The sequence below is a fragment of the Mastigoproctus giganteus genome, chromosome 9 (assembly GCF_048544385.1).
Source record: "Mastigoproctus giganteus isolate SK-2022 chromosome 9, ASM4854438v1, whole genome shotgun sequence".
NCBI lineage: Eukaryota > Metazoa > Arthropoda > Arachnida > Uropygi > Thelyphonidae > Mastigoproctus > Mastigoproctus giganteus.
The window spans coordinates 188,405,506-188,432,094 of NC_143583.1; the positions used below are offsets into that span (position 1 = coordinate 188,405,506).

The following is a 26,589-nucleotide window of genomic DNA, read 5'->3' on the forward strand; positions in this document are numbered from 1 at the left end:
AAGGAATTTATTGCAGGTTTTTTTTTTTTTTTCTGATAGTTCACAAAAAATTAAAGCATTTCTGATATTTTCCACTATTAAATCAACATATTGATAACCAGTGGGATGGTACACAAAGGTACAGTGTACCGACACCTTTATTAACAGTGACGTGTGACATTTGGATGCAATGCACTTTGAAATTTGTAATATTCTGTAAATTTTTTTTAAGTTTACCTACTATTCAAATAAGCTTAAAATGATTTAACTAAATTTGCATTTTTTACTGTCTATTATTGTTAAGATATTTTCTATATAAAACTATAACCATTTTTATAATTCTAAATTACTCAGTTGGACCTCTGTTAAATTATTTTGAATTACTCTTGGAAGATACATTTAAAATAGTTTCCGTTGTGCGAAGAAAGTTTTCATATAGCAAACAGATTAGGAGAGAATTAACTCGGTATGCACCGTTTGCATTTGTGGCCTTCAGGCAATTTAGACAATTAGTGCTACTGCGCAAATTAAGAGAGCTAAAGGGATTAGCATTCTACAACTTAGTGGTCCCTGGTAAAACCTATCCGACCACCTGTCCCACATACGGAGAAGTCATGCTGGTCAAGAGTGAGCAGATCAAGGTGTATTCCCAATGGGTTCTGGCCCACCTTCTACTGCAGCGGTGTCCAACCTTTTCCCATATAGGGGCCATATTCAAAAAAAATTCAAAGTTAGATTTCTTTGGTGTGTTACATTTTCTATATCTTGTTGCATGTAAAAGTAAAGTTGAAAATATTAAAAAATTTTATTAAGTACAATACACAATTACATTTACTGAAAAAAACATTTAATTAGAAAATGTTTTTGATAATTAACAAAATTTAAAATGTTTTAGTTCACTTTCCTCGCGGGCTGTAGGTTGGACACTGCTATGAATCAGCTGTAAGTGCCCTGTTCGAGAATTAGAAAAGTGATTTTCTTTTACTGCAACAAATAATCATCTGTTGTTTCGCAGAACTGCGTTATCCACATTTTACCGTAAATTTTCCTTATCTCTGTTTACATGGTCACAGCACCTGAATATCCGAATGACACCAATATTTTGGACAGTTTCAAAAAGAAGAAAAAAAAAAAAAAGAAAAGAAAAAATTCAAATTTAAGAACTAGTGTCAATACCGATGATGAGAGAAGGACAACAAAGGTATTAATCCTTCTAAACATGAATTGTTGGCATTTCGTGAAAATGAAGTTAGAAAATTGTCAATTACAGTTAAATGCAATTCGTCGATACCTAATTGATAAGAAGGTTTTGGAAGAATTGAAGCATTTGATGAATGCTCTGAGCACGATACCAATTTCACCGAGTGAATGTGAACGAGGATTTTCACAAATGAATCTGATCGCCAGCACTTTATTGATGACAAAACAGTTTCTTCACTACTGTTTCTTAAATCTGTAGGCCCACTGCTGACCCGTTTCGATCCAGTAAAATATGCCGATTCGTGGCTGCTTCGGAAACTTCATTCAGCAACCGACACACAAAGAGGAGGAAAAGAAGTCGGCATAGGGTGTTGGATGAGAACTTAAAATAAATTTTCTGTTTATACTCCGGAACGACAACCAAGTCAGTAGAGTTTACAATAAATCGTCAATACAAATATTTATCGTATTCAGTAGTCACGGGCTTGAACCCCGGTCCACTCAAAGAACTTAATAAAAATTGGAATATTCTACAAAAACTTTATTATGAAATTATTTTTACTTATTTTACTCAGTTTACTTATTTTTTTATATACTTGAATAATAAATTTATGCTTAATAAACTGTGTAAATATACTTAATTTCTTGTTCTTATTCTAAAAACATTACTATTAAAGTAATATTAGGGGAAAAAATTTTTTGAGTACTTTTCATATCCTTTTAACCATATCCCTGTCCGTTGGGTTACTTACCAGCCCCAACTGGGTTTAGCAAGTTAATTCTATAATTTTTACTCTAATTACAGAGCTGAAACTCGCTATAGTTGGAGCCAGAACTGTTTTCTTGAATTTTCCCACTTAAATTTTCAAAACCGTCTATTGAATTTCACGCAAATGACAAAAATGTGACATCAAGTATGCATTTTTTTAGGCCTTTTCAATTAATTTTTTTACCCCCGCCCTAACCAGCCTAGAGCTTATGAAACCAGACACTTGATTCGTTTCTTGGTGTAAAGTGCGCAAATTTCTTTTTACAGAGAGGAGCAGTTCTGATAAACAACTCCGCCTGAATACGAGCGAAGCATGGGAAGTATATATCACGTCACCCGTACCGCTACATCGAGACGGAAAGGGAGAAGTGTAAATAAACAAAAGACGAACAGGAGCTACTGTTTTTGACATAAGAAGCAATAAAGCGATACAGTAGCAATAACAGTTTATGGAAGGTGAACAGATCGTATATCCTATCTTCAACATGTATTGCTCCTACGAACAGAAGATCAAGGAAATTCATCTGTTGGAAACGGGAAAAACTGGTGTAAAACTGATAACACTGCAATGCGCATTTGATAAAAAAAAAAAGTTTGCTTTATTGTAATTGTTTTTAGTAAACAATATCGGAACAGCAGTTTCCTGGGTTTGATCTTCTAACCAAATTTCGAGAAAATATTTCTATTTATAGTTACGTTATAAACTTCGAAACTGGTGCATCAAAAGAAAGAAAAAAAATTATCCGCTATGAATAACGTTCTTTCTTGAAGTGTGTATTCTTCACATAACTGCAATATTTCTAACAATACAAAGCTAACAGATTGCGACTAACGGCTGCTCAAAAAGTATCGTTAGAAGATATTTGCTTGTTACGCTTTGATGTCATCGCAAAGGGAGAAATTCTGTTTTAGTTCAGAAGCCGAATAAATTCACTATCCACGGTCATAATGCTGTTCTGAGCTGCAATAAACAGATAAACTCCACTGACAAATAGACTTACTCCCCATCACTTTTATTGTTTTACTGTGGTTTTTGGCAGATGAGTCGGTGACTGCTAAATGCAGTGCGGTTTCTTGTATTCTCCTCTTTCTCTATTTCGGGATCTCTGACCGTGTGGTCATCCCGGAGTATAAACAGAAAATTTGTTTGTCGGAATGCTGCCCACCAATTATCAACCCTTTTACCGACCTTCTAATGTATGTTGTGTTCAAATAATCCACTTTGCGAAATTCGAAAGTGCTACATCAATTAGGAGCAAAAACGGTTTTCCCCCAACATAATGAATTACTTTATAGGTATAATAATGACTTTACTGACTGGAAGAAAGTGTCCACAATAAAACAATTGTACAAGGCGAAAACATGCGGTCACTCAAAGGATAAGCAATACAGCGATGTTTGAAATTTATAATGCAGTTCACTAGCTAATATTTCCAGAGCAATTATTCTGGATTTTTTATCAAATGAGTGCCAGACCAAAATCAGGCTAATTAGTACTTCCGCATCCTAGGATGAACTGACTAATTAGAACTCCAGAATCTGTGATGAAACGTCATGCACACCGATATCGTTTGCTACAGCAATAATGTAAAGAAACGAAGCAAAATATTGTAACAGAGCTATAAAGCAAAATAATGTTAGAAAGTAAAAATGCAAAATATTGTTCTCTAAAACAATTGCAGTTTCGCCATCCTAGGATGAAGCTGACTTAGAGCTGCAATGCTATTTTTTTTTATTATTTTTATTTATTATTATTTTTTTTTTGTGTGTGTTTTTGTATGGGCGGCTCCTAGAACAAAAGTTCATCTCCGCCTCTTTGCTCTGTTCAGTTTTTGCGCACTGTCAAGGTAAGGCCAGTGTGTGTGTTGTGTCGTGAGAAACAAAAAAAAAAAAAATCATCCCGCTTAGGAATATCCCATGTTGGATGAAGACAGATGAAAAGGAAGGCGAGAGAGAGAGAAGTTTTTCATCCCGCACGGGAGAAAGTGACAGGAAAAAAAAACTGTGTTTGTGAGCTTATGTGTGTGTTCTGTATTGTGATGTGATGTTATGTTTTGGCATTTTGGCTACCTGGAAGCAGTGATCACCTGAATGACTGCCTCCAGGTACTGCTCCCTAGCAGGAGGGCAAAGCCTTCCCTACTAATCTGCACGCCCTCCTCCCTGGGGAACGAGTTTCCCAGGGAGGAAAGAAAAACTTGTATAAGATGAAGAGAGGGAAGGAGAAAAGAGAAGAACTATCCCGGCCCAGGAAAGCCCCAATCCAGGATCGAGTGCTATAACAACACAAGAAAAAAAACAATTAAAAAAAATAATAAAATAAATAAATAATAATAACAAATAAAACAAATGAAAGTTAGTGCACTGGACCTTTGACAATCTCTTGGCCTTCTCCCCACCAAAAGGGTATTTTTTATTTCTCTCTCTCCACGGTCGGACTAGAAAGGGTGGACTCCCTCCCCTAAGGAGTTTTTTTCCCTCAAGTGAAAGAAGGGAATTGGAAATTTCCTGAAAATGAACCCTGTTTTTCTTCATTCGGTGAACGGCTACTCTGTCAGCGCAAGAGAAGTGAAATTACATTTGCAGCTCAGAATGGAATTCAAACATTGAAACACATGACATTTTATGGTGAATTTTTTGGGCGTTGTGTGATAATGAAAATTCAATTTTTCTCTGGAAATTTTTTGATGGTATCAAATGCATATCAAGGAAATATCGAAGTATTCAATAACAATTACTTAAAATTTCCCAATCCCTCACTACGAGTAACGGATTGTTCTCACAATCTGTTACTAGCTGTGCATTTTTTTTTTCGTTTGTACACCAGGTGAGATGCATGTGAAGTTCCTTCGATATCAGTTTTCAAAGTTTATAACACAGCTATGAATAGAAATATTTTCTTGAAATATCGTAAGAAGATCAAATATACATCCATGAAACTGCTGTTCTGATTTAGTCCTCTAGAAACAATTACAATAAAGCGAACTTATTTTTTTTTTATGAAATGCGCATTGTAGTGATCAGTTTTATGACAGTTTTTTTCTTTCCGTTTCCAGTATAGCTTCCAGTAGATGAATTTCCTTGATTTTTTGTTAGTAGATAATACATATTGAAGAAAGGAAATGCAATATTTTAGTTTTTCAAAACCAATTTGTTGCAATTCTTTCGTACAATTAGAAAAGCAATAAAGCAACTGTTGTAAGTGAGCCATGCAAATTAGTGTTCGCAAGTAATGATGCTCAACTGTTTGTTTTCCATGAAAGTTGTTTACAGTTTCATTTTCTTCTTGGATCACCTTGGTAACGCTAATGATGTAAGCTTGACCAGTCAATTATCTCTCTGCGTGCGTTGATTCGTTTTAGCCAGAGGCACCGAGCTGATGCGCAAATTTTTGAACTAATGCTGTAACACGTTTTATTTTCAAAGCTTGGACCTTGTTTTGCCAACATCAAAATTTAATAAATTGAAATGTGATCGTACATTTTTGCTGTTTTAGAGTGAATTAATAGTTTTTGCTGAGCGCTAAAGGTAGAAATCAAAGAATATACTTCTGTTTATGTATATTGAGAGTTTCAATTTTGTAAATTGAGTAGAAATTATGAAAATTATTAGTTTTCTTCGGGGGGGAGCAACTTTCAAGTTAGGGTTAAAAATTAGACAAAAACAGGGCGGACTTAGACCGGGTTAATTTTCAATTTTTTCTGATACCAAAGAATGAGTATTGGCACCTATTATTTTACAAAAAAAGCACTGCTGATAACCAACTTTAAATAAAGGAATGGTTAACAGGTAGAAGACAAAGAATGGTTATAAATGGGTAATGCTCAGATGGACTGATGCTAGTGGATCATTAATATTAGTCTACCTGAGTCCAGTTAAGCTTCATGTCAATGATATTTGACATGAATCTTAATACAGTCAGTCCTCGTATAGCACGATAGTTGTGTTCCTAGAAACCCTCGTGCAATAGTTGTAATAAAATACTTACGTATTTTATTACGTAATAAAATATTGCTAATTCTTTTGCTTCTATCGTAAGCAAACTTGTTTTTTGTTTGGGTTTCTATCCAAACAGATGACAGCCGTTCCATCTTTTCCAATTCTTTGTGTCTTAATCTAATGGATTTTAATTACACTTTGAGTTGTTCCTGCTATGAAAGTTGTTTTTATTTTCTCTGCATTCTTTGTAATTCTCGGCTTTGCCTCATTTAGGTCTGTAGCACGTGCAGTATCACACGGTCTTTCATTTCGCTCAAAACGTTTCACAATTTCATATTTTTTCTCTATCGATAGAGGCGGACTGGCCATAAGCCTTACCAGGGAAACCTCGGTGGGCCGGAGGCCGGTGTGATTTTGGCCATAAACCATAGTATGAGGCCACTACAAATTTTCCCTGGTGAGAATTTTTGATCCAGTCTGCCTCTGTTTGTCGATATTGCTTTTCTTTTCTCTCTGAATCTGCAGTGTCTTCATCAGGACGCTTCCTTTTCACACCCTTTAAGTATTTTACTCATTTTTAGGGAATAAAGCACAATTACAAAACGAAGAGGCACGCTTGATACACGTAAACAAAGCTGCACGCGTGTCAACTGAATAAACAACACCGTAAAGGCAGGGATACACTATTAATACCTCACATTTTACTAAAGCACATTTCTAGGGGTTATTACCATAAAATAATAAAAATTTCCAGTTGCGTTTCTGCTAGTGGAATCTGTTATAAACTGGTAGGAAACTTGATCTAATTGCATTTGTGATTATACCGATAGCTGGAATTGTGTTGGTTTTTACGTTATTATGGTGAAATGTGTTTCCCCTTCACTGATATAAAAACATAAATACATTTTCAGAATCTTCTCTTCATTCCTATCGTGTTGCGTTCGGTTGGGGTGATTCTGCATTCTACTGCCATTTTTTTGTAAACACAAAGGCGAATCGTGCATAAGTGAATTCGGTTTGTGTTTTATAAGATATCGTTCCCCCATTTATAAATCGTGTATGATTGAATTCGTGTAGTGTAAACACGTATTATATACGAGGACAGACTGTATTACAAGTTTCATATCAAAATATAACTGATGACAGTAAGGTGGGTAGGGTTATTAACAGTGATAATCAAGGAATATATTTCTACAACAAGAATTAGAAAAAATTTACAACAAATCTAAAAAAATAACTCATTTACTAGTGTTATTTTTAACACTAGTAAATGTTCAGGGACCCCAACAAGTCCATACTAGAAAACTATACCAGTTTCAAAGAAATGTTACCTCAGCAAAAAAATAGATCCAGAACCAAAGCCATATCAGGTACAACACCTCGGTGTGTGACAGTATGACAGAAAAATGGTTTGGAAGGCCTGGTAAGCTTCCCATAAACAGTCAAACTGCTTTGTGCTGATGACATCCTTGTTGACCAAAAACGATAAGAATTTAGAACAGCTTCTGTGAGCAACATCTATTGGGATAATTCTGATTCTAGTAACACCCCACAAGATACTAAACTCATCCCGAGGTGTAATCTTGGAATGGAATCTTCTCTGACGAGGATATCTGTTCCAAATTAAAAACTTTGAGTGACAGTTGCAAAACGAATATTTGTATATAGAGATGGGAACATACACCTGAACTGCAGTGGATACCTGTGCGACAAATTGGAGCAGCAGATTAGGCTGCAGAAAAGATGGCTTTCTTCAGAAGTGGTACAAGTGTTTTTCTAGAGGATTGGATGTAAGTTTTGACCAATGCCTACCAGATTATCCTGAAAGAGGCCTCTGAGGTCGGGAAAACTCATGTCTAAGAATATATAAATTCATACACCGACCATTGAATAAAATTTAAAATTTAAAATTTTATTTTAAATTTTAAATTTTATTCAATGGTCGGTGTATGAATTTATATATTCTTAGACATGCCTACCAGATGTTGGTAGAAATATACCTGGAAAGGTTGAGACTGTCATACTGGCCAAAGGTGACCCTACTGTGTATTATATTTTTGAATTAAAAGCCAAAGTCCTTTTTTGCAATAGCATGTCTGAATACTTTTGGTCATATGAAGTGAACTGCAGCTATTATCAACCCACTGCAGGATGGAAGCCTCCTCAGCAATTCATGTTGAGGGAAATGGACCATAATCTGCCACGCTGGTCCAGTGTGGGTTGGCAGATCAACCATATTTAGCAATTGGGCTTGAACCCCAGTCTACTCAAGGAGCATGTGCTACTGCACTCCCGCTCATGACCACTCAGCTACGGAGGCTCCTTTGGTCATATAGTATACTTCATATATTTTTTTGTTACATACACATACTGTTTTGTTATTTTGTATTACACTTCAAATTTTTAAAACAGATTGCCATATTTTCTAAAAAAATTAAGAGTTTAGTTTGGTGTATTTAGCCAGAAAATTATGTCAATCGTGTTTATGAAAAACATAATTATGAAAATTATGTTTTTGGAGAACTGAAAATCAGTTCTCTAAACTTTTTGGAGAACTGATATTATGAGAGTTTAGAATTGATTAAAGGGGTTTTTTTTTTTTTTTGAACAGCCACTTAATTCTGCTAATTTTCTTAGTTCCAAAAAATTAATGTTTGGAACTCAGAAAATTACAAAAATCGCCAGAGCACTCATGAGAAATGAGTTAACATAAGGTGTTATAATTTCATTTCTTTATAAACTAAAGAAAGTACAGTTATTTTAAAAAATACTATGGGCTAAAAACTATTTAGTTCTCTCCTTTACCCTCCGTGTGTGTGTGTTTTAACAATTGCAACTCTTGCATTAGCATTAGCAGAGGCATTTGATGCAAGAAAGCAAGCTTATGCAGCATCAGCCAAAAAAAAAAAAAGTAACATAAATAAATAAAAATAACCACTTCCACTTCACCCCTCTGTTCGTTCGAAATACCTGTCCAGCTGAGCCTTAAACTTATTTAGGCTATCAACTTCCACGACAAGGGATGGAAGTCTGTTCCACCTACCAACCACCCGCTGGCTAAAGGCAAATTTCCGCACATCTATCCTACATCTGTCTTTCCTCAATTTGAATTTATGCCCTCTCAGGTGATTACTCTGAGCAAGAGGAAGAATCCCATCAGCATTGAGCATGCTCAAACCATTCAAGGCTTTGTACACCTCTATCAGATCACCTCGCTGGTGCCTAGTTTCCAGACACTGTAATTCGCAAAACTTAAGCCTTTCTTCATAAGAGCACCCCTTTGTCCCATTCACCAATCTTGTTGCCCTTCTCTGTACTCGTTCCAGCAGTTCTACATCCTTCTTGAAATGAGGCCTCCAGGCCTGTATACAGTACTCTAGGTGTGGCCTGACCATTGCCTTATACAAGGGAATAATCACCTCCTTATCCCTGCTAGAAAAATTCCTATATATCATTGACAATACACCATGAGCTACTCTTGCAGCCCGTCTGCACTGCTCAGAGAACTTCATATCTGCTTGCACAACCACCCCCAGGTCCCTTTCATTCTCTACCACTGTCAGTGTAGTACCACAGAGTTGATACGTTGCTCTGGGGTTGCTGTTTCCCATATGTAGTACTTTACATTTGTCAATGTTAAACTTCATTTGCCACCTCGAAGCCCATCTGCTCAACCTTTCCAAATCCTGTTGCAGCAGCAGCATAGTGTCAGTAGTGTCCTTGACAACCCTGCCAACCTTCGTATCGTCTGCAAACTTGGACATTAAGCCTGATATACCATCATCAATATCATTTATAAATACAGAAAACAATAAAGGACCCAATACTGAACCCTGAGGGACTCCACTAATAACATTAGTCCACGATGAGCAGTGTCCATTGATTACCACTCTCTGTCTTCTCCCCCTCAACCACCCCTTTATCCATAGCAGCAATTGGCCTCCAATGCCACACTGCTCCAATTTGTGCAGCAGTCTTCCATGTGCAACAGTATCAAAAGCCTTTCTAAGATCCAAGTATATAATATCAAAGTTATTCCCTGCATCCAGTTCTTTTGTGACTGCATCATAGTATCCAATCAAATTGGTCAGGCAAGACTTCCCCTTAACAAAACCATGCTGTGTCCTAGCTATAACTGAAGTCTTGTCTAGATGATCCTGCAGTGCTTCTTTAACCAGTGCCTCCATTAATTTTCCGGGAACAGAAGTTAAACTCACAGGTCTATAATTACTTGTGTCAGCCTTTGATCCCCCTTTGTGAATTGGGGTCACATTTGCACATCTCCAGTCCATGGGTACCTCCCCTGAGTCCAAGGAAGCTCTCATGATTATGGCTAAGGGTTTGCTTACTTCCTTTGCTGCCTCCTTTAATATAACTGGATAGATCCCATCCACCCCAGGTGCCTTTCTTGTGTTTATCTTCAACAATTTCTCCTCCACTTTGCTCTCAGTTATTACAAGATTCTCTAGCTTACTGCTAGAGTTGAATACACCTCTGGCATTCCCCTCGCTGAATAACTCCTCATGTGTGAATGTCGATGCAAAATATTCATTTAGTTTGTTAGCTACCTGAGCAGGGTCATCAACAGTTGACCCATCGATCTCAAGTGGACCAATCTGATTCATCCCCTTCCTTCTAGAGTTTACATAACTAAAGAACTCTTTGCTGTTTTTCTTCGCATCCCTTGCCAAGGATCTCTCGTAATCTGCCTTCGCCTGCCTAACCTCCTTTGTAACCTGGTTACAGATCAACTTGTATCTATCATAGGCTTCTGTGTCACGTGTTAATTTGTAAGTATCCCATGCATTTTTCTTCTCTGCCATATGCCTCATTAGTTCATCTGACATCCATTTAGGCCTAAACCTTGAACAATATTTCTTAGTTGGTATGTAAAGCCTAGTAGCTTCCAAGATAAGTTCTTTGAATGCTTCCCATTTTGAATTTGCTGTTGGCAATATCATCAGTTGATCCCACTGTATAGAATTTAAATACTGTCTCAGTCCATTGTAGTCGCCTTTACGAAAGCAATACCCCTTTCCTTTACCCCTAATGGTAGTTACCTCTTTGAGTAACTCCCACTTCAGCACACTGTGATCACTGCCACCTAGTGGTTCATTTATCTGCAGATTCTTAATGCATTAAGAATCACTACTGATAATCAATCAAGAGAATTACTCCCTCTAGTTGCCTCCCGAACATGCTGATGTAGAAAACAATCATCCAATAAATCCACAAAAGCCTTGCTACTGTGTGAGTGACCAGCCCCCAAATTCCAGTCAATATCTGGGAAATTAAAATCCCCCATTATAAGACTCTCTGATTTACTGGCCCACTCTATTTCTCTGAACAGTTTCTTATTATACTCATCAGAGTCATTAGGCCTATAGCACACTCCTACTCTCAATTTTGATCTCCCAATGCTTATGTCACACCAAACTGACTCGACACTGCACTGTCCAGCGATGTCGACTGGCTTCACTTCCTTGGATTTTATGTGTTTTTTAACTAATAGCACAACCCCTCCTTCCTTCCTATCCTTTCTGTAGACATTGTACTCCCCAAATTCCAGTTCTGCATTCCTTATATCTGTGTGACACCATGTCTCTGATATCCCAACAATATCTGCCTTTGATGTTTTGAGCAATACCTCAAATTCATCAAATTTATTTACTAAACTCCTAGCATTAGTGTACACGCAAATATACATGCACCTGTTCTTTTTCTTAGCTACCCTAACACAACCCATGTGTTTACTTGTACCCCAATGATTCCCAGCAGTCTCTGAAATATCCTGCATCTTATTTTCCAGGCTGCGGCTCATTTCAATAGAAGCAGTGCAAGAATCAGTTTCACCTCTGCCAGTGGCTACTGTTAATCTATTAGTCCTTGTATCCCCCCAATCTAGCAGCTTTCCGACCCACCTAACACTGCCTCGATAGCATCAGCAAACATTGTTGCACCCTTTCTATTTAAGTGTATCCCATCCCTGTAGAAGCAGTCTCTCCTGTTAACAAGTACAGACCAGGCTGAAAAAAATTCTACCCCTTGAGCCCTGCACAATCTTTCCAGGGCCGAATTGATTGACAGGGCTCTCATCATATACTCCCTCCTATCGTGTCTGGGCAGAATTGCAGACACTTTCAATTTCAACCCTAATTTACGGCTTTTTTTCATCAGTGACCTGTACTTGTCAAGTAATTCCGCCGGTCTCCTACTCTTTATATCATTAGTGCCAACGTGTACAACTATATCACCTTTTGTGCCCTTAAAAGATGATATCCGCTCTACAACGTCATCAACTTTTGCCCCTGGCAGACATACCCTGGTCCTGTTCCACCTATCCTTTTTACAAAGCACGTTTCCCGTTTCCCTGACAATAGAGTCACCAACAACTACTAGTTCCTTTGGGACCAGCGCATTCTTCCTTGGGGGTTGCCGCTGTGTTGCGCAATGACCAAGTGCAACTCTGGCATTGGTGTGGGCAGCTGAGAGCTTGATGGGCCCCTCACTTGTAATCCTTCGAGGGCATCCACCCTGTCCTTCAAGCTCTCATATAGGCCCATAACAACGCTGAGTTGTCGCCTGATCTCCTTACACTCCTTGCATCGCACACATACAAAGACATCCCCCATGGCAGTATCATGTCCCATACTTGACTGCTCCGCAAACATCAAGCAAATAGTGCATCTTAAAAAGCTGTGATTCAGAGGACAACTGCCCCCCCCTCAGTTCTCCCCTGGGCCACAGCATTCCCATTAGCTTGAGCCTTTTGCTTTGCTGCTCTGGTTTGAGTCATGATTTAGATTTACTTTCAATAAAATTTCAATTTCTGTACAAAATTAAATCGTAAACTTGTATCCAAACACAGTTATAACGCTATATTTATGTTTCAGTAACGAGTGTTATCTACGAAATATTTACGTTTCAGTAACGAGTGTTATCTATGAAATATTTATGTTTCAGTAACGAGTGTTATCTACGAAATCCCTTTATATAACTTCCGTATCAAGTTATGTATTAATTATTTATTTTTACTAATTATTTATGTTACGTAACCTAAGTGGTTATATGTATAGTTAAAAGTACAATTTAATTGCCAATGAAGTTCGACAAGATTAATAGATTTTACTGATTAATTTTCCCGTAACAATGGCGGATATTTACGAACGGTAAACACGTGTATTTGATACCCTTTCCGATACTAAGTAATACCTACAAAATCTCTAAGTTACTTTAAACTTAAGTACCGTAATAGGAATATAAAGCTACTCTAAAAAATAAGTTAATATGTCAATTTAAACTAATAAAGCAGAAAATAAATCAGAAAAAAACTTCTCTGTTCCGAGAGCAGCAGAAAGGCACGTCCGCACTGGCAACCTCGTCCTCAGAATATCGTCCTCAGAGCATCTAGCAGCATAGCCAATTCAAGAGCACAACCAACCCCCTGGAGCTGCAAATTTTATATTACATAAAACTAGAAGTGTAAATAATTATGATAGTTACTCTATATTGTTGCAGATAGCAATGTATGTAGTAAAATGTATGCACTCTGTATCTTACAATGCATTTCCTTATTCATGCATTGTAAGATATAAACACTAACAACAAGTGTTAAAATTGAGATACTTATTGACTTTGCTGTATAAACTTACCATGTTTCAAATATCTCAATACTGCTTGGTGTAGTTGCATTGCTGTAAATGGTTAATTATTATGAATGCGTTTCTGTAGCTATATTTTACAGTTACTGATAAGCACTAAAAGATTTTAAATTCTATGAATAAATTATTTCAGAAGTGAAAGTTTTTGCAAAAGAGCTTGCAGATGAGCCCAGAAGAAGCAATTTTCACATCAATTAGAAAACGAAAATGTTCACATTCCAGAATAAAAATTTTAACTGGTTTCATTAATTTAATTTACACGGGTCAGTTTATATTGCCAATAAATAAAGTTTTAGCAATTGCAAATGTGCTGCAAAAATTTTGGCTTCATGTTTTGTTTCAAATCTCGAAACTAAAAGATATGCCTGGCCAAGATCTATTAAAATATTTCAAAATTTGCAATTATTGTTATTTAATAAACAAGATAGGCATGCAAGTGATATAAATAAATGCTCTTTATTGTTATGCAGGGTGTCTCAAAAATATTGGTTCAAACATTTAGGGGAGGTAGGTAACATCTAAAGGAATGTGAATCGCATAGGAACCCATAACCGGAAATGTCACCGTAAGCCAGTAGACGGTGCGGTAGTCGCCACATGCAGAGCATGCATCGATATACAAACTGTGAGCTGGCAGACATGCATCTAGTGTATGGATTAGCAGGAGCAATGGATGTGCCACTCAACGAATTTATGGAGAACACTTCCCAGACAGACATGTACCGGACCACTATTTGTTTGTGCGTGTGCATCAAAATTTGTGCAATTATGGGTCATTTAGAGGTAACAGGAGTAGTGCGGGCTGACCACATTTGACGCAAACTCCCGCCATGGAAGAAAGTATGTTGAAATCCGTCCAGAATAATCCTACTACCATCACACGTGCCGTTGACTCTGCCTTAGGAGTGTCTCGTTGCAGTGTACAGTGTATCTGGCACGACGATTCCTTACACCCCTTTCATCTCCAAAGGGTTCAGTTACTGCTCCCCCCAATCATCCAGCACGTGTGGCTTTTTCGCAGTGGTTTCTCCAAGAAAGTGTTCAAGACTTGAATTTTCCATCCTATGTTTTGTTCACTGATGAGGCTTATTTCACTCGGGAAGGCTTATTCAATCAGCACAATGTTCATGTGTGGGCTCATGACAACCCACACGGTGTGCACCCCCATGCGGCACAACATCTCTTCGCAATAAATGTGTGGACAGGTATGGTCGGTGACTGCTTAGTCGACCCATACCTGTTACCATCCCTCATGAACTCTGCTAAATATCGGATCTTTCTTGAACAAGTTCTACCAGTGTTACTTGACGATGTTCCAGCAAATGTGAGACACAACATTTGGTTTCAACATGATGGGGCGCCTGCCCATTATGGAAGGTGTGTTCGTGACCATTTGAACAGGCGTTTTGGGCATCGATGGATTGGCCGTGGTGGACCCATTGCCTGGCCCCCACGCTCACCTGATTTATCGAGCCTTAATTTCTTTCTGTGGGGGGGGGCCCTCAAATCTATCGCCTGTGGAGATGGAAATGGATCTCATGGCGAGACTCGTCTGCACTGCTGCTACTGTCAAAGAAACTCCAGGTGTGTTCGACCGTGTCCGCCAATCCATGCTGCGTTGGTGTCATGCATGCATCGCGTCTCATGGTGGAATCTTCGAGCATCTGTTGTAACATCATGAAATGCATCCATCTCGTACTCCATTGTTAATATTATGTCAAATAAATGTTTGCTACTAATTACTATCTTGTGTCATTTCTGCTTCTTGTGCCTCTGCTACTACTTTCCCGTGATGTTTCTGGTTATGGGTTTCTATGCGATTCGCATTCCTTTAGATGTTACCTACCTTCCCTAAACGTTTGTACCAATATTTTTGAGACACCCTGTATAGACAACAAATATGTTTACAATAGCAGTAGCAGTGCACAATCTTGTCACAGCAAAATTGCTGGGAGTTAATATAGTCATAGAGATTACAAATACAATCAGACCTCTCTTTAACAAACTTCCATATAGCAAATTTTTCTATTTGGCGAATTTTTTTGATTTCCCCTTGGTCATTACATTGAAAATAGTTGCTGTGTAACAAATAAAATTTCCATATAATGATTTCGAGACACCTGGGTACACATTGTTCGCACCTCTGGCCTTTAGGCAATACAGTGGACCAAGGCATGATGCTGTACATAGCAAGAATTAACAGCTAAAAGGATTAAGAATTAATCCCTTTAGATTTTAAGAGCTAAAACATTCCACAATTTAGTGGTGCCTGTAAAACCTATTAAACCACCGCCACCTTAAAAACAAGGTGGCAGTGATTGTATAGGTTTTACAGGCAACCGCGTCTACTATATGGAAAGGTCGTGCTGGTCAACTGCTATCTATGTGTCCACAGCCGTTGGCAAAGATTAAGGCATATTCCCAACTCGGACATTGGCTCTGGTCAACCTATTTTCTACTGTAAGCACCCTGTTATAGAATTAGGAGAGAGTGATTTTCCTTTATCCCGGAAATTCATCTGTTGTTTGGCAAAAATTAATAATCCACACTTTCACTAAATTTCTCCTGTCTCTGTTTACATGGCAGGTACAAGTGGTATCTAAATCAGTTTTGTTTTAGCTGCTGTGTGAATAATCTTACAATATCTAAGAGGAACTCTTTGAATGTAGTGGAAAAAGTGGAAGTGCTTAATAGTGTAGATTGGGGCATTAAAAAAAAAGAAATCGCTTTAAAATTTGGTATCCCTGCCAGTAGTGTGTCAACCATTCTGAAAAACCATGTTTCAATTTTCTCAAACTGTTTGAGGAAATGGGACTCAGTTGGAAGCGTGCAAAATTATGCATGTATGAAGATGTAGATGAAGCTGATTTTAAGTGGGTGAAGTTGATTCAAGACCAAACTATGCCAATATCAGGGCCATTAATAAAAGAAAGAGCTATGGAGTAAGCATCTTTTCTAGGCCATAAAACATTCCAAGCCAGTTCTGGTTGGCTGGACAAATTTAAAAAGTGCCAAACGGAAAAAGTTTTTTCTGGTGAAAGTGGAGTTGTAATCAAAGAAGACTGTACCCATTTAAAAGAAACAGTTTTAAAAAAAATTATGGAGAACTATGAGCCCAAAGGCATATTCAACATTGATGAAACAGGTCTATTTTTTAAATGTTTTCTGAACAAGACACTGACTTTTAAAGGTGATAAAATAGTAAGGAGAGAATACAGTCTTGGTTGATGCAAATATGGCTAGTAATGAAAAACTTAAGCTTCTGGTAATAGGCAAAAGTAAACAACCGCGATGTTTCAAAGGGGTAAAGTCATTAGAGTTGGACTACAACTATAAAAAAAACCTTGGGTGACAAGTGAAATTTTTGAACAGTGGATGTTAAAATTCAATAGAAAGATGACAAAAGAAAATAAAAATTGCATTGATTGTCAACAACTGCCCCACCAAACTTAATTTACAAGTGTGAAGCTTGTTTTCTTCCCCTGAATACCTCGTCTAAACTGCAGGCAGTGGACCAAGGCATTACCAAGAATTTGAATATACACTACCTAAGTTACATAATAAAAAATTATGCTGAGAATAGAAACCAACCAACCAACCAACCAACCTATAGATTCTATTATAGATTTGCAGATGTGCATATTAGAGTTGACAAAGGTGTAGGGTCAAGATGTGACAGAAACAACAATTAAGAATTGTTTTGCTAAAACGACAATTAACAGTGATGAACTACTACATGATATTGAGCAATCTTGGGAAGAACTCCAAGTGAGAGGTTTGATCAGTGGAGAAATTGTTCTTGACGAATTTTTAGTAGTTGATAATGATCTCATAGTAGCTGAATATCCAAGTGACTCCAACATTTTGGAGAGATTCAAAGAACTAGTGACAATATCGACGATGAGTTGGGTGAAAATGAGGGCAACCTTCCAAACATGAAATGTTGGCAGCATTTGAAACTTTGCATCAAGGCCTTCAGTGTGAAGAAAACATGCCAGAAAATATATTTGAGTGTTTAAACAAATGCGAACATTTTTATAGACGATGAAATATCCAGTGTACAACAAAAAATAACCAAATATTTTATGAAATAATTCTTGAAAGTGTACTAATATATTGTGCACATCATCTAAGTGGTCATTTCTTATGTATGTATTAATAAATTAATTGTTTTAAAATGTTAGAAAATTTATTCATTCCTAATTATTTCTAATTTATTTCCTATCTTTTACTATATTTCTGAATATTAACAGTTGTTGTAAAGGTCATATTTCTTTATAATGGAATTTCTGTTTAACGAATTTTTTCAAGCGAATGATTGATTTCGTTATATAGAGGTCCGACTGTATATAGAGGACCCACTGGCTAAAGGCAACAGTTGTCTGGCTACAGTTGTCTTTCCTCAATTTGAATTTATGTCCCAACAGATGCGTAATCTGAGCAAGAGGAAGAATCCCATCAGCATTGAACTTGCTCAAACCATTCAAAGCCTTATACACCTCATTTAGGTCTCCTCGCAAGTGCCTAGTTTCCAGACGCAAGTCTTTCTTGGTTAGAGCAACCCTTTGTTCCACTCACCAATCTCATTGCCCTTCTCTGTACTCGTTCCAGCAGCTCTACATCCTTCCTAAAATGAAGCCTCCAGACTGGTATGCAGTACTTAAGGTGTGGTCTGACCATTGGCTCATACAAGGGGATGATCACCTCCTTATTGCTGCTAGCAAAATTTCTGTATATCATTGCCGACCGGGCTAGCCGAGTGGGTAAAGTACCTGCCCGGCAACCCAAAGGTCGCGGGTTCGATTCCCGCCTCGGGCTTGGATCAAAGTACTGCAAAAAACCTTGGGAGGTGCAATATGGCCACAGAAGCCGATGCGCCAACAACTACCAAATCAAAAAAAAAAAAAAAAAAAAAATGTATATCATTGACAAGACACCATGAGCTACTCTTGCAGCCTGTATGCACTTCTCAGAAAACTTCATATCTGACTACACAACTACCCCAGGTCCTTTTCATTCTCATTTACCTCAAGTGTAATACCAAACAGTAGGTTACTGCCACCCACATATACAGTACTTGACATTTGTCAATGTTAAACTTACTTCAGTTGCCGCCTCTTTAGCTCATCTGCTCAACTTTTCCAGATTCTTTTGCAGTAGCGTACTATCATTACTGTCATTAACAACCCAGGCAACCTTCATATCATCTGCAAACTTAGACATTAACCCTGATATACCTTCATTAATCACTCTTCTTGATTAGACTCGGGGTTCGAGCTCATCACCACCAAATACGGAGGATACGGAAAGGTCAGGGAATGACCACCGCATATCCCGGAGCAATATGGCCTTAGATGCTCCTAAAAACCAAATAACAAACAATAACAAACCTTCATTAATATCATTGATAAATACAGAAAACAACACTGGGCCCAACACCGAACTCTGGGGGACTCCACTAATACATTAGTCCACAAAGAGCAGTGTCCCTTAATTACCACTCTCTGTCTTCTCCCACTCAACCATCCTTTTATCCATTGCAACAACTTGGCCTTAATTTTTTTTTTTTTTTTTTTATGAAAACCCCAAACACGAAAGGTATCAAAACCTATAGTATTTAGTACCGTGCATGGGTTGAAGGAGAAGTATGGGGGGAGGGGGATGCTGGAAACTTTGCTCTAGAGACTAAACATGGGTTTCACCACTTCAAGCCTCCAATAAGCAAAGTGGTGGTATTTCACCGGTTGATGAAAGTCATCTACCACCTACAAATACCATACTGCTCCAATTTGTACAGTAGTCTTCCATGTGCAACAGTACCAAAAGCTTTCCTAAAATTCAAATACAGCAGACTCTAGATTTATTGGGATCAGATTAACTGGGACAGTTCAAGACTCCAAAGTAAAAAAAAAAAAAAAAAAAAAAAAAAGATCCACCGGAAATCATAAAATTCAAGTAATAAAATTCAAACAAATGTTTTCCAATTCGTAAATAACCGGTGTTATAAGTCGTGATCGGGAGATAAATGTACCTATTATCCTGTAACCCCCTGTTGTCCTCACACCCGCTGCTCAAAAAAAAAAAAAAAAAAAAACAATAGAAAGAGAACAAATGTTTAGTTTGTTTTAGTGCGTTGTGTGGATTGTTGTGTTCATCACACTGCAAAAAGACAAATTTTGTTTTGCCGTTTATGTCGAGAGTATCAAATTTTTTTTGTAGTAAATATTTTTTTTTTTTTTTTTTTTTTTTTTATAAACCATGAAAAGATGGATTCAATTTAAAGCACAACTCTCTTGCGTTTTCAAGAGAGTTGTGCTTTAAATTGAACAAAAATGTCAAATTATTCAAAAGTTTGAAAACAGTGTGGTATGTTTTTTGTTTTTTTATATATCACCATTTAGGTATGTTGCTGAAATTTTTCGATATTTTTGAATTAACCAGGAAATCGATTATCCGGGATTTTATTTTTATCATCTATCCTGGAAAATCGAGGAAAATGATATGAAAATTATTTTTTGTATCCAGTTCCTTTCTGACCACATTATAGTATCCTGTCAAATTTGTCAGACAAGACTACTCCTTAACAAATCCATGCTGTGTCTGAACTATAACTGCAGTCTTGTCTAGCTGATTGTGCAGTGCTTCTTTAACTATTGACTCCATTATTTTCCCTGGAACAGAAGTTAAACTAACAGATCTGTAATTACTCTTGTCACCCTTTGATCCCCCTTTGTGAATTAGGGGTGCATTTTCACATCTCCAGTCCATGGGGACCTCCCCTGAGACCAAGGAAGCTTTCATAATTATGGTTAAGGGTTTGCTTACTTACTTTGCTGCCTCCTTTAATATAACTTGATAGATCCCATCCACCCCGGGTGCCTTTTTTATGTTCAATTTCAACAATTTCTCCTCCACTTTGCTCTCAGTTATTACAAAATCATTTAGCTTCCTGCTAGAGTTTGATAAGCTTCTGGCCTCCACTTCCCTGCAGACATTCCTCATTTGTGAATGTAGATGCAAAATTCAGTTTGTCAGTTACCTCAGCAGGTTCATCATCAATTGAACCGTCAATATTAATTGGACTAATCTGATTCATCTCCTTCCTTCTAAAGTTTATATAAGTAAAGAAGTCATTGCTGTTTTCTAACAGCAAAGGCTTCTCTTCTTTTCTGTTTTTTTTTACAGAAATAATGTTAATATTTCTTATTTTTTTTTTAGAGTTTATAGTGATCTTGACGTATCCAGCTTATCAAGTAGGCATGTTACGTACAAAATACGTGCCATGCCTACTTGGTAAGCTTCACCATCACCATTCAGTTTCATCTTTTGGATACAAAAACAGGAATAAAGCAATCAGTTTGCAATAAAGAGATTGTTTGTTCTTAATTTAATTTTTCATGCAAATTTTTTTTAAAAATAAAGTTAGTCTGCTCAAAAAAAAAGTTGAGTTTGGCATATTTTTTGCATGAACAGTAAGAGAACTTAGTGTTTTTTGGCATACCTCCCAAAATTCAAAGTAAAATCCAAAAAAGTGCTCAGAAGGAAAAATAGGTGGACATGTTTTCATTTGTACAGATAAGTATAAAAAAATTATTATTTTTTGTGGTTAACATATATATGCTGAACCATGATGTAAAATGCCAGAAGGTGGATACCATACAGGAAAGAGAGATGACCAAGTTAAAGAGGGTTGGTCAGGCATAAATTAATATAACTATGCCACTTATGTGAAACTGTAGCAAATGAGGATAGATGGCTGACGTTGAGGGTAGCCAACTTCACAAGTTTTATTATAAATAGGAACTTGAAAAATCTGATTGAATTACGAATACTGTGGGTCTTTCAAAAAATTAAGTTGCTTCTCTGATATTGATAACTTTCTGCACTATTTTTCTATCTGTTAGAAGAATGATATCTTGTTATTTATATTTTACTAAACATCTCATTGTAAATAAAATGAGTATCTTGCCCAAAGCAGTTTCTTTTGCCAGAGTATACCATAAAGACTATATATCTAATATTTATTTTAATGACAGTGGAAACATAAAGGGAAATAATATCAGCAGTGGACAGGTCCTCTATGACTACCTTCAACCATTTCCTCCTTCAGGTACAGGCTATCACAGATATATCTTTATCCTTTACAAGCAGAAATGTGAAATAGATTTTTCTGCATTCAAGAAAACTCTCCCTTGGTAAGTAATTAAATCATTTGCACTTCTATTAGTTGCTGACAGCCTGAAACAAATTATAAGCAGTTAATTGCTTAAATATAAGGAAATTTAGTTTAGATGTAGTACATATACATCATACTAAATGTAGCCATAATGGCAATCCAAATTTGCACAATAAAGCTTCATACATCTGATGTGAAGCAAATCACAACAAATTACCTCACTCTTAACCTTTGAATAAATAGTGCTTCCCCACAAAGTGAAGTATATTGCCATTTGGTCTCAGTGAGCAGTTAATACCAGATGGATAATTTCAAAGATTATGGTTTCCGTATCTATCAGTAACTGGGCATCTTCAAAGTGTAAGGGCTGACAACACAGCTCTAATGTTTCCACAATATGATGTATGATGCCTTTATGTAAACTTTGGTTGGATGTTATAGCTGTGCGCAGAATGATGCACTTGCATTATACATATAATAGTTATATATCTTCCAAAGCTTGAATAGGAGTAGTAGTAGTGGCATGTGATGCAAGAAAGCAAGTGTATGAGCTTATGCAGCATCAGCCAAAAAACAAAAAAAATCACACCATTCCCTCCAAATGCCTGTCCAGTTCTTCCTTAAATTTATTTAACCTATCAACTTCCACAACGACAGATGGAAGTTTGTTCCAGCAATTAACCACCCGCTTGTAAAGGCAAATTTCTGCACATCTTATTCTACATTTGTCTTTTCTTAATTTGAATTTATGCCCCCTTAGGTTCGTAATCTGAACAAGTGGAAGGATCCCATCAGAATTCAGCGTGCTCAACCCATTCAAGGCCTTATACACCTCAATCAGATCGCCATGCAAGTGCCTAGTCTCCAGCCACTTCAATTTGCAGAACTTAAGCCTCTCTTGGTAAGAGGATGCCTTCATTCCCCTCACCAATCTTGTTGCCCTTCTCTGTACATGCTCAAGCAAATCTACATCCTTCCTAAAAGGAGGCCTCCAGACCTGTACGCAGTACTCAAGGCGTGACCTGACTATTGCCTTATACAGAGGGACAATCACCTCCTTTTCTCTGCTAGCAAAATTCCTATATATCATTGACTAAACCCCATGACCAGCCCTGGCAGCCTGTCTGCATTGCTCAGAAAACTTCTTATCTGCCTGTACAATTACTGCCAGGTCTTTTTCATTTTCTACCACCTTAAGTGTAGTACCACACAGTTGGTACGTTTCTCTGGGGTTACTTCTACTCATATACAGTACTTTGCATTTTCCAAGGTTAAATTTCAGTTGCCACTTCTTAGCCCATCTGCCCAAATTATCTAGATCCCGTTGCAGTAGCACACTGCCATTACTGTCATTAACAACCCTGGCAACCTTTGTATCATCTGCAAACTTCGACACTAAGCCTGATATACCTTCATCAATATCAACGATAAATATACAAAACAACAGAGGACCCAACACCGAACCCTGTGGGACTCCACTAATATAACATTAGTCCACAAAGAGCAGCACCCATTAATTACCACCCTCTGTCTTCTCCCACTCAACCATCCTTTTATCCTTTGTAGCAACATACCCTTAATACCATTCTGCTCCAATTTGTGCAATAGTCTTCCATGCACAACAGTGTCAAAAGCTTTCCTGAAATCCAAATATATGATATCAAAATTATTTTTTGCATCCAGTTCCTTTGTAACTACATCATAATATTCTATCAAATTTGTCAGACAAGACCTTCCCTTAACAAACCCATGCTGTGTCTGAATTATTGCTGCAGTCTTGTCTAGATGATCCTGCAATGCATCTTTAACCAGTGACTCCATTATTTTACCTGGAAAGAAGTTAAACTAACTGGTCTGTAATTACTCGTGTCACCCTTCGATCCCCCTTTGTGAATTGGGGATACATTTGCACATCTCCAGTCCATGGGGACCTCCCCTGAGTGCAACGATGCTCTCATAATTATGGCTAAAGGTTTGCATAGTTGCTTTGCCGCCTCCTTTAATATAACTGGATAGATCCCATCCACTCCAGATTCCTTTCTTATGTTTAACTTCAACAATTTCTCCTCCACTTTGCTCTCAGTTATTACAAAATCATTAAGCACCCTGCTACAATTTGATAACCTTCTGCCATTTTCAAACCTTAGCACATGCTCACCTAAGCTTAAACAACTTCTTGCTCAGTCCACCTACAAATAATATTTAGTTGCCTGTATACACCATTTCCCACCATCAGAGTACTATGGTGAGAGCGGAAGGTGAGCTGACAGAGGAATTTATGATAAGGAGAGGCGGTGCAGTTTATCTCCATTACTGTTCAATCTCTATTCTGAAAAAATTTATGAACAAGGCAGTAGAAGATAGAACAGAAGGAATTGCTTTAAATGGAGTAGTCATCAATAATATATGCTATGCTAATGACACAGTCATCATTTCAGGAAGTGATTCTGATCTTCAAACACTCATTGAGATAATTAATGCAGAAAGTAATAAAACTGGTCTTCAGATAAAATCCTAGTAAGACTGGGATTAATTACCATCCATTTACTAGTAATACTAGTAAATGGATGGTAATTGGCCCCAAGAATTATACAAATTTCACACTTATGGTCAATGGGAGACTGATTGAAAAAAGTCAACAGTAATGACATAGGGGATTCAACTGAAATTAAATGAATGGTTAAAATTGCAAGGTCGGTCTTTTGCAAAATGAAAAGTATTTTATGTAATCTGCAATTGGATCTAAATCTTCGATTAAGAGTAATCGAGTGCTACATCTGGTCCACACTACTCTATGGTGTAGCGTGGACCAGATGTAGCACTCAAAACTTGGACATTAAAGAAAGCAAAAATCAAGAAGTTGGAGGCATTTGAGATGTACATGTATAGAAGAATATTACGTATTCCATGGACATCTAAAGTTACAAATGTGAAAGTGTTGAGATCTGTCAGCAGAGAAAGGAGACTGCATAAACAAAAAACTTCTTTTTTTGTTTATGCAGTGCAAGAAGAATATGCAGTTCCACAAATCATTTTGACTGGAAGAATTAATGGTGAGAGGAAGAAGAAGAATATCATGGCTAGATAATTAGAAGGAATGGACAAGCAAAAATGTAGAACAATTATTTCATGATGTTTTCAACAGGTGCTGATCGCCGACACCAAGCAGTATGGGATGGGATGGCAAAATACCATCATAGGCTGCCGTCCCATACTGTTTTAATCATTAAAATATATATAGTAGACTAACTAAAAGTTGAAGGGAGAAGAAAGAAAATAACTTCAGGTTACTGAAAATTTAAAATATACTGCTTTTCTGTTAAAAAAATAATTGCTACATACAAAAAACAGCAAATATTTATCCTCCATACTTTCTACAATGGAACTTTCTATTGGAAATTCAGCTGACCTGAAACAACTTGTATTTTCACTAAGAGTGTGCTGTGCTTTTCTTTCTATTCTCATAGCTTGTAGTCATTTAATTCCAAGAGCATTCCATCCTCTGTCTCAAATTCACTTCTGTATGACTTGCTTACAATGGAACTCTCTAAACCAGTGGTTTTCAACTCGGGTGCCACGTAATATGGGTTCAAGTTACTTAAACTTATTTTTTTAAAAATTTATATATTTATTTCATTGTAAAAAGATGTACAGTTTCTTTTTAATTTTGTGGTGATCTAAAATTGGTGTTTATTTAGTACCTCTATATAAAGAAAAATTATTTATATATATATATATATAATTTGTATTATGAATTGTAATTTTGTTTGTAGTTATATTATTGTAATAACTATTATATATACAGTGGATTCCGGTTATTTGGGCCACCGGTTAATCGCGTCAGCCATTTATTTGGGGTAAATCTTAAAAAACAGAACCCAATCGAGAAAATAGCCAGGGTTTACTTCGCTTAATTGGGATAACATGGTGTTTAATTGGGGCAGGAGACCGCAGCACTGGAAATTACCCTACGATTGTCTCCGACCGAACCACATGGTACGGTCGGATTTCTGGAGGTCACAACCATAAAACAACTAGCAGTTACCTGTTTATTGGGCTTTTCTGTTAGTGCAATCTATCATAAATGGATAGTAAACTTGATCTTATTGAATTTGCGATAATACCGACAGCTGGAATTCTGTGGGTTATTATAGTGAAATATGTTTACACTTCCATGGAATCTTCAATCATATAAAAAAAATTAATTTTCAGAATCTTCTCTTCATTCCTATTTTTAAAGCTTTGTAACTCATTACTCCGTTCTCACTTGCACGTATCATGTTACTTGCAATTTGTGTGTGCCGTGTTCTTTGTTATTGATTGCTTATCTTTTTACTGTTTTAAATTTTACGCCCCCCCTCCCCCGCCCACAAATGTCAACTAGTTCGTATGTACATATTACAGTACGTATTAATTATTCCAATTATCACATATATTCTTCTTCCGATTTTCACATATCATTTAATTTTTTAATTGGTAAAGTAATAAAGGGTAAATCTCTGCTTAATATATCTTTTCTTTTATAGCATGTGGATAATATTCCTATTTTCACTAATTAGAATTGCTGTTTAATATAATTAAAATTCAATTCACAAAAGTGATCACAATGACCGGCGCTTACTACACATCGTATAGTGAATGGTATTTTACTATGGTGAGTCCATTGTAACATGATTTTATTGTACAGTGAACCAATTGTAAAGCGGGAGTCCACCGTAGTTTTAACTATTTACTTAAAACTTCGGATAATTGGGGCAGCTGCTTAACCGGGCCAAAATGCACTAGCATTAGCATTAGTAGAAGCATTTGATGCAAGAAAGCAAGCTTATGCAGCATCAGCCAAAAAAAAAAAAAAACCACTTCCACT

At 37.0% G+C, this 26,589-nt stretch overlaps 1 protein-coding gene across 1 annotated transcript in view; it reads left to right on the plus strand.

The window, feature by feature from the left end:
• mRpL38 (mitochondrial ribosomal protein L38) overlaps window positions 1-26,589 on the plus strand; it is a 95,482-nt gene that overhangs the window by 22,783 nt on the left and 46,110 nt on the right. The window contains exon 5 of the mRNA XM_090380865.1: window positions 21,583-21,741. Coding sequence (XP_090236991.1) covers window positions 21,583-21,741 — 159 coding nt within the window. The remainder of the gene's footprint in view (window positions 1-21,582; window positions 21,742-26,589) is intronic.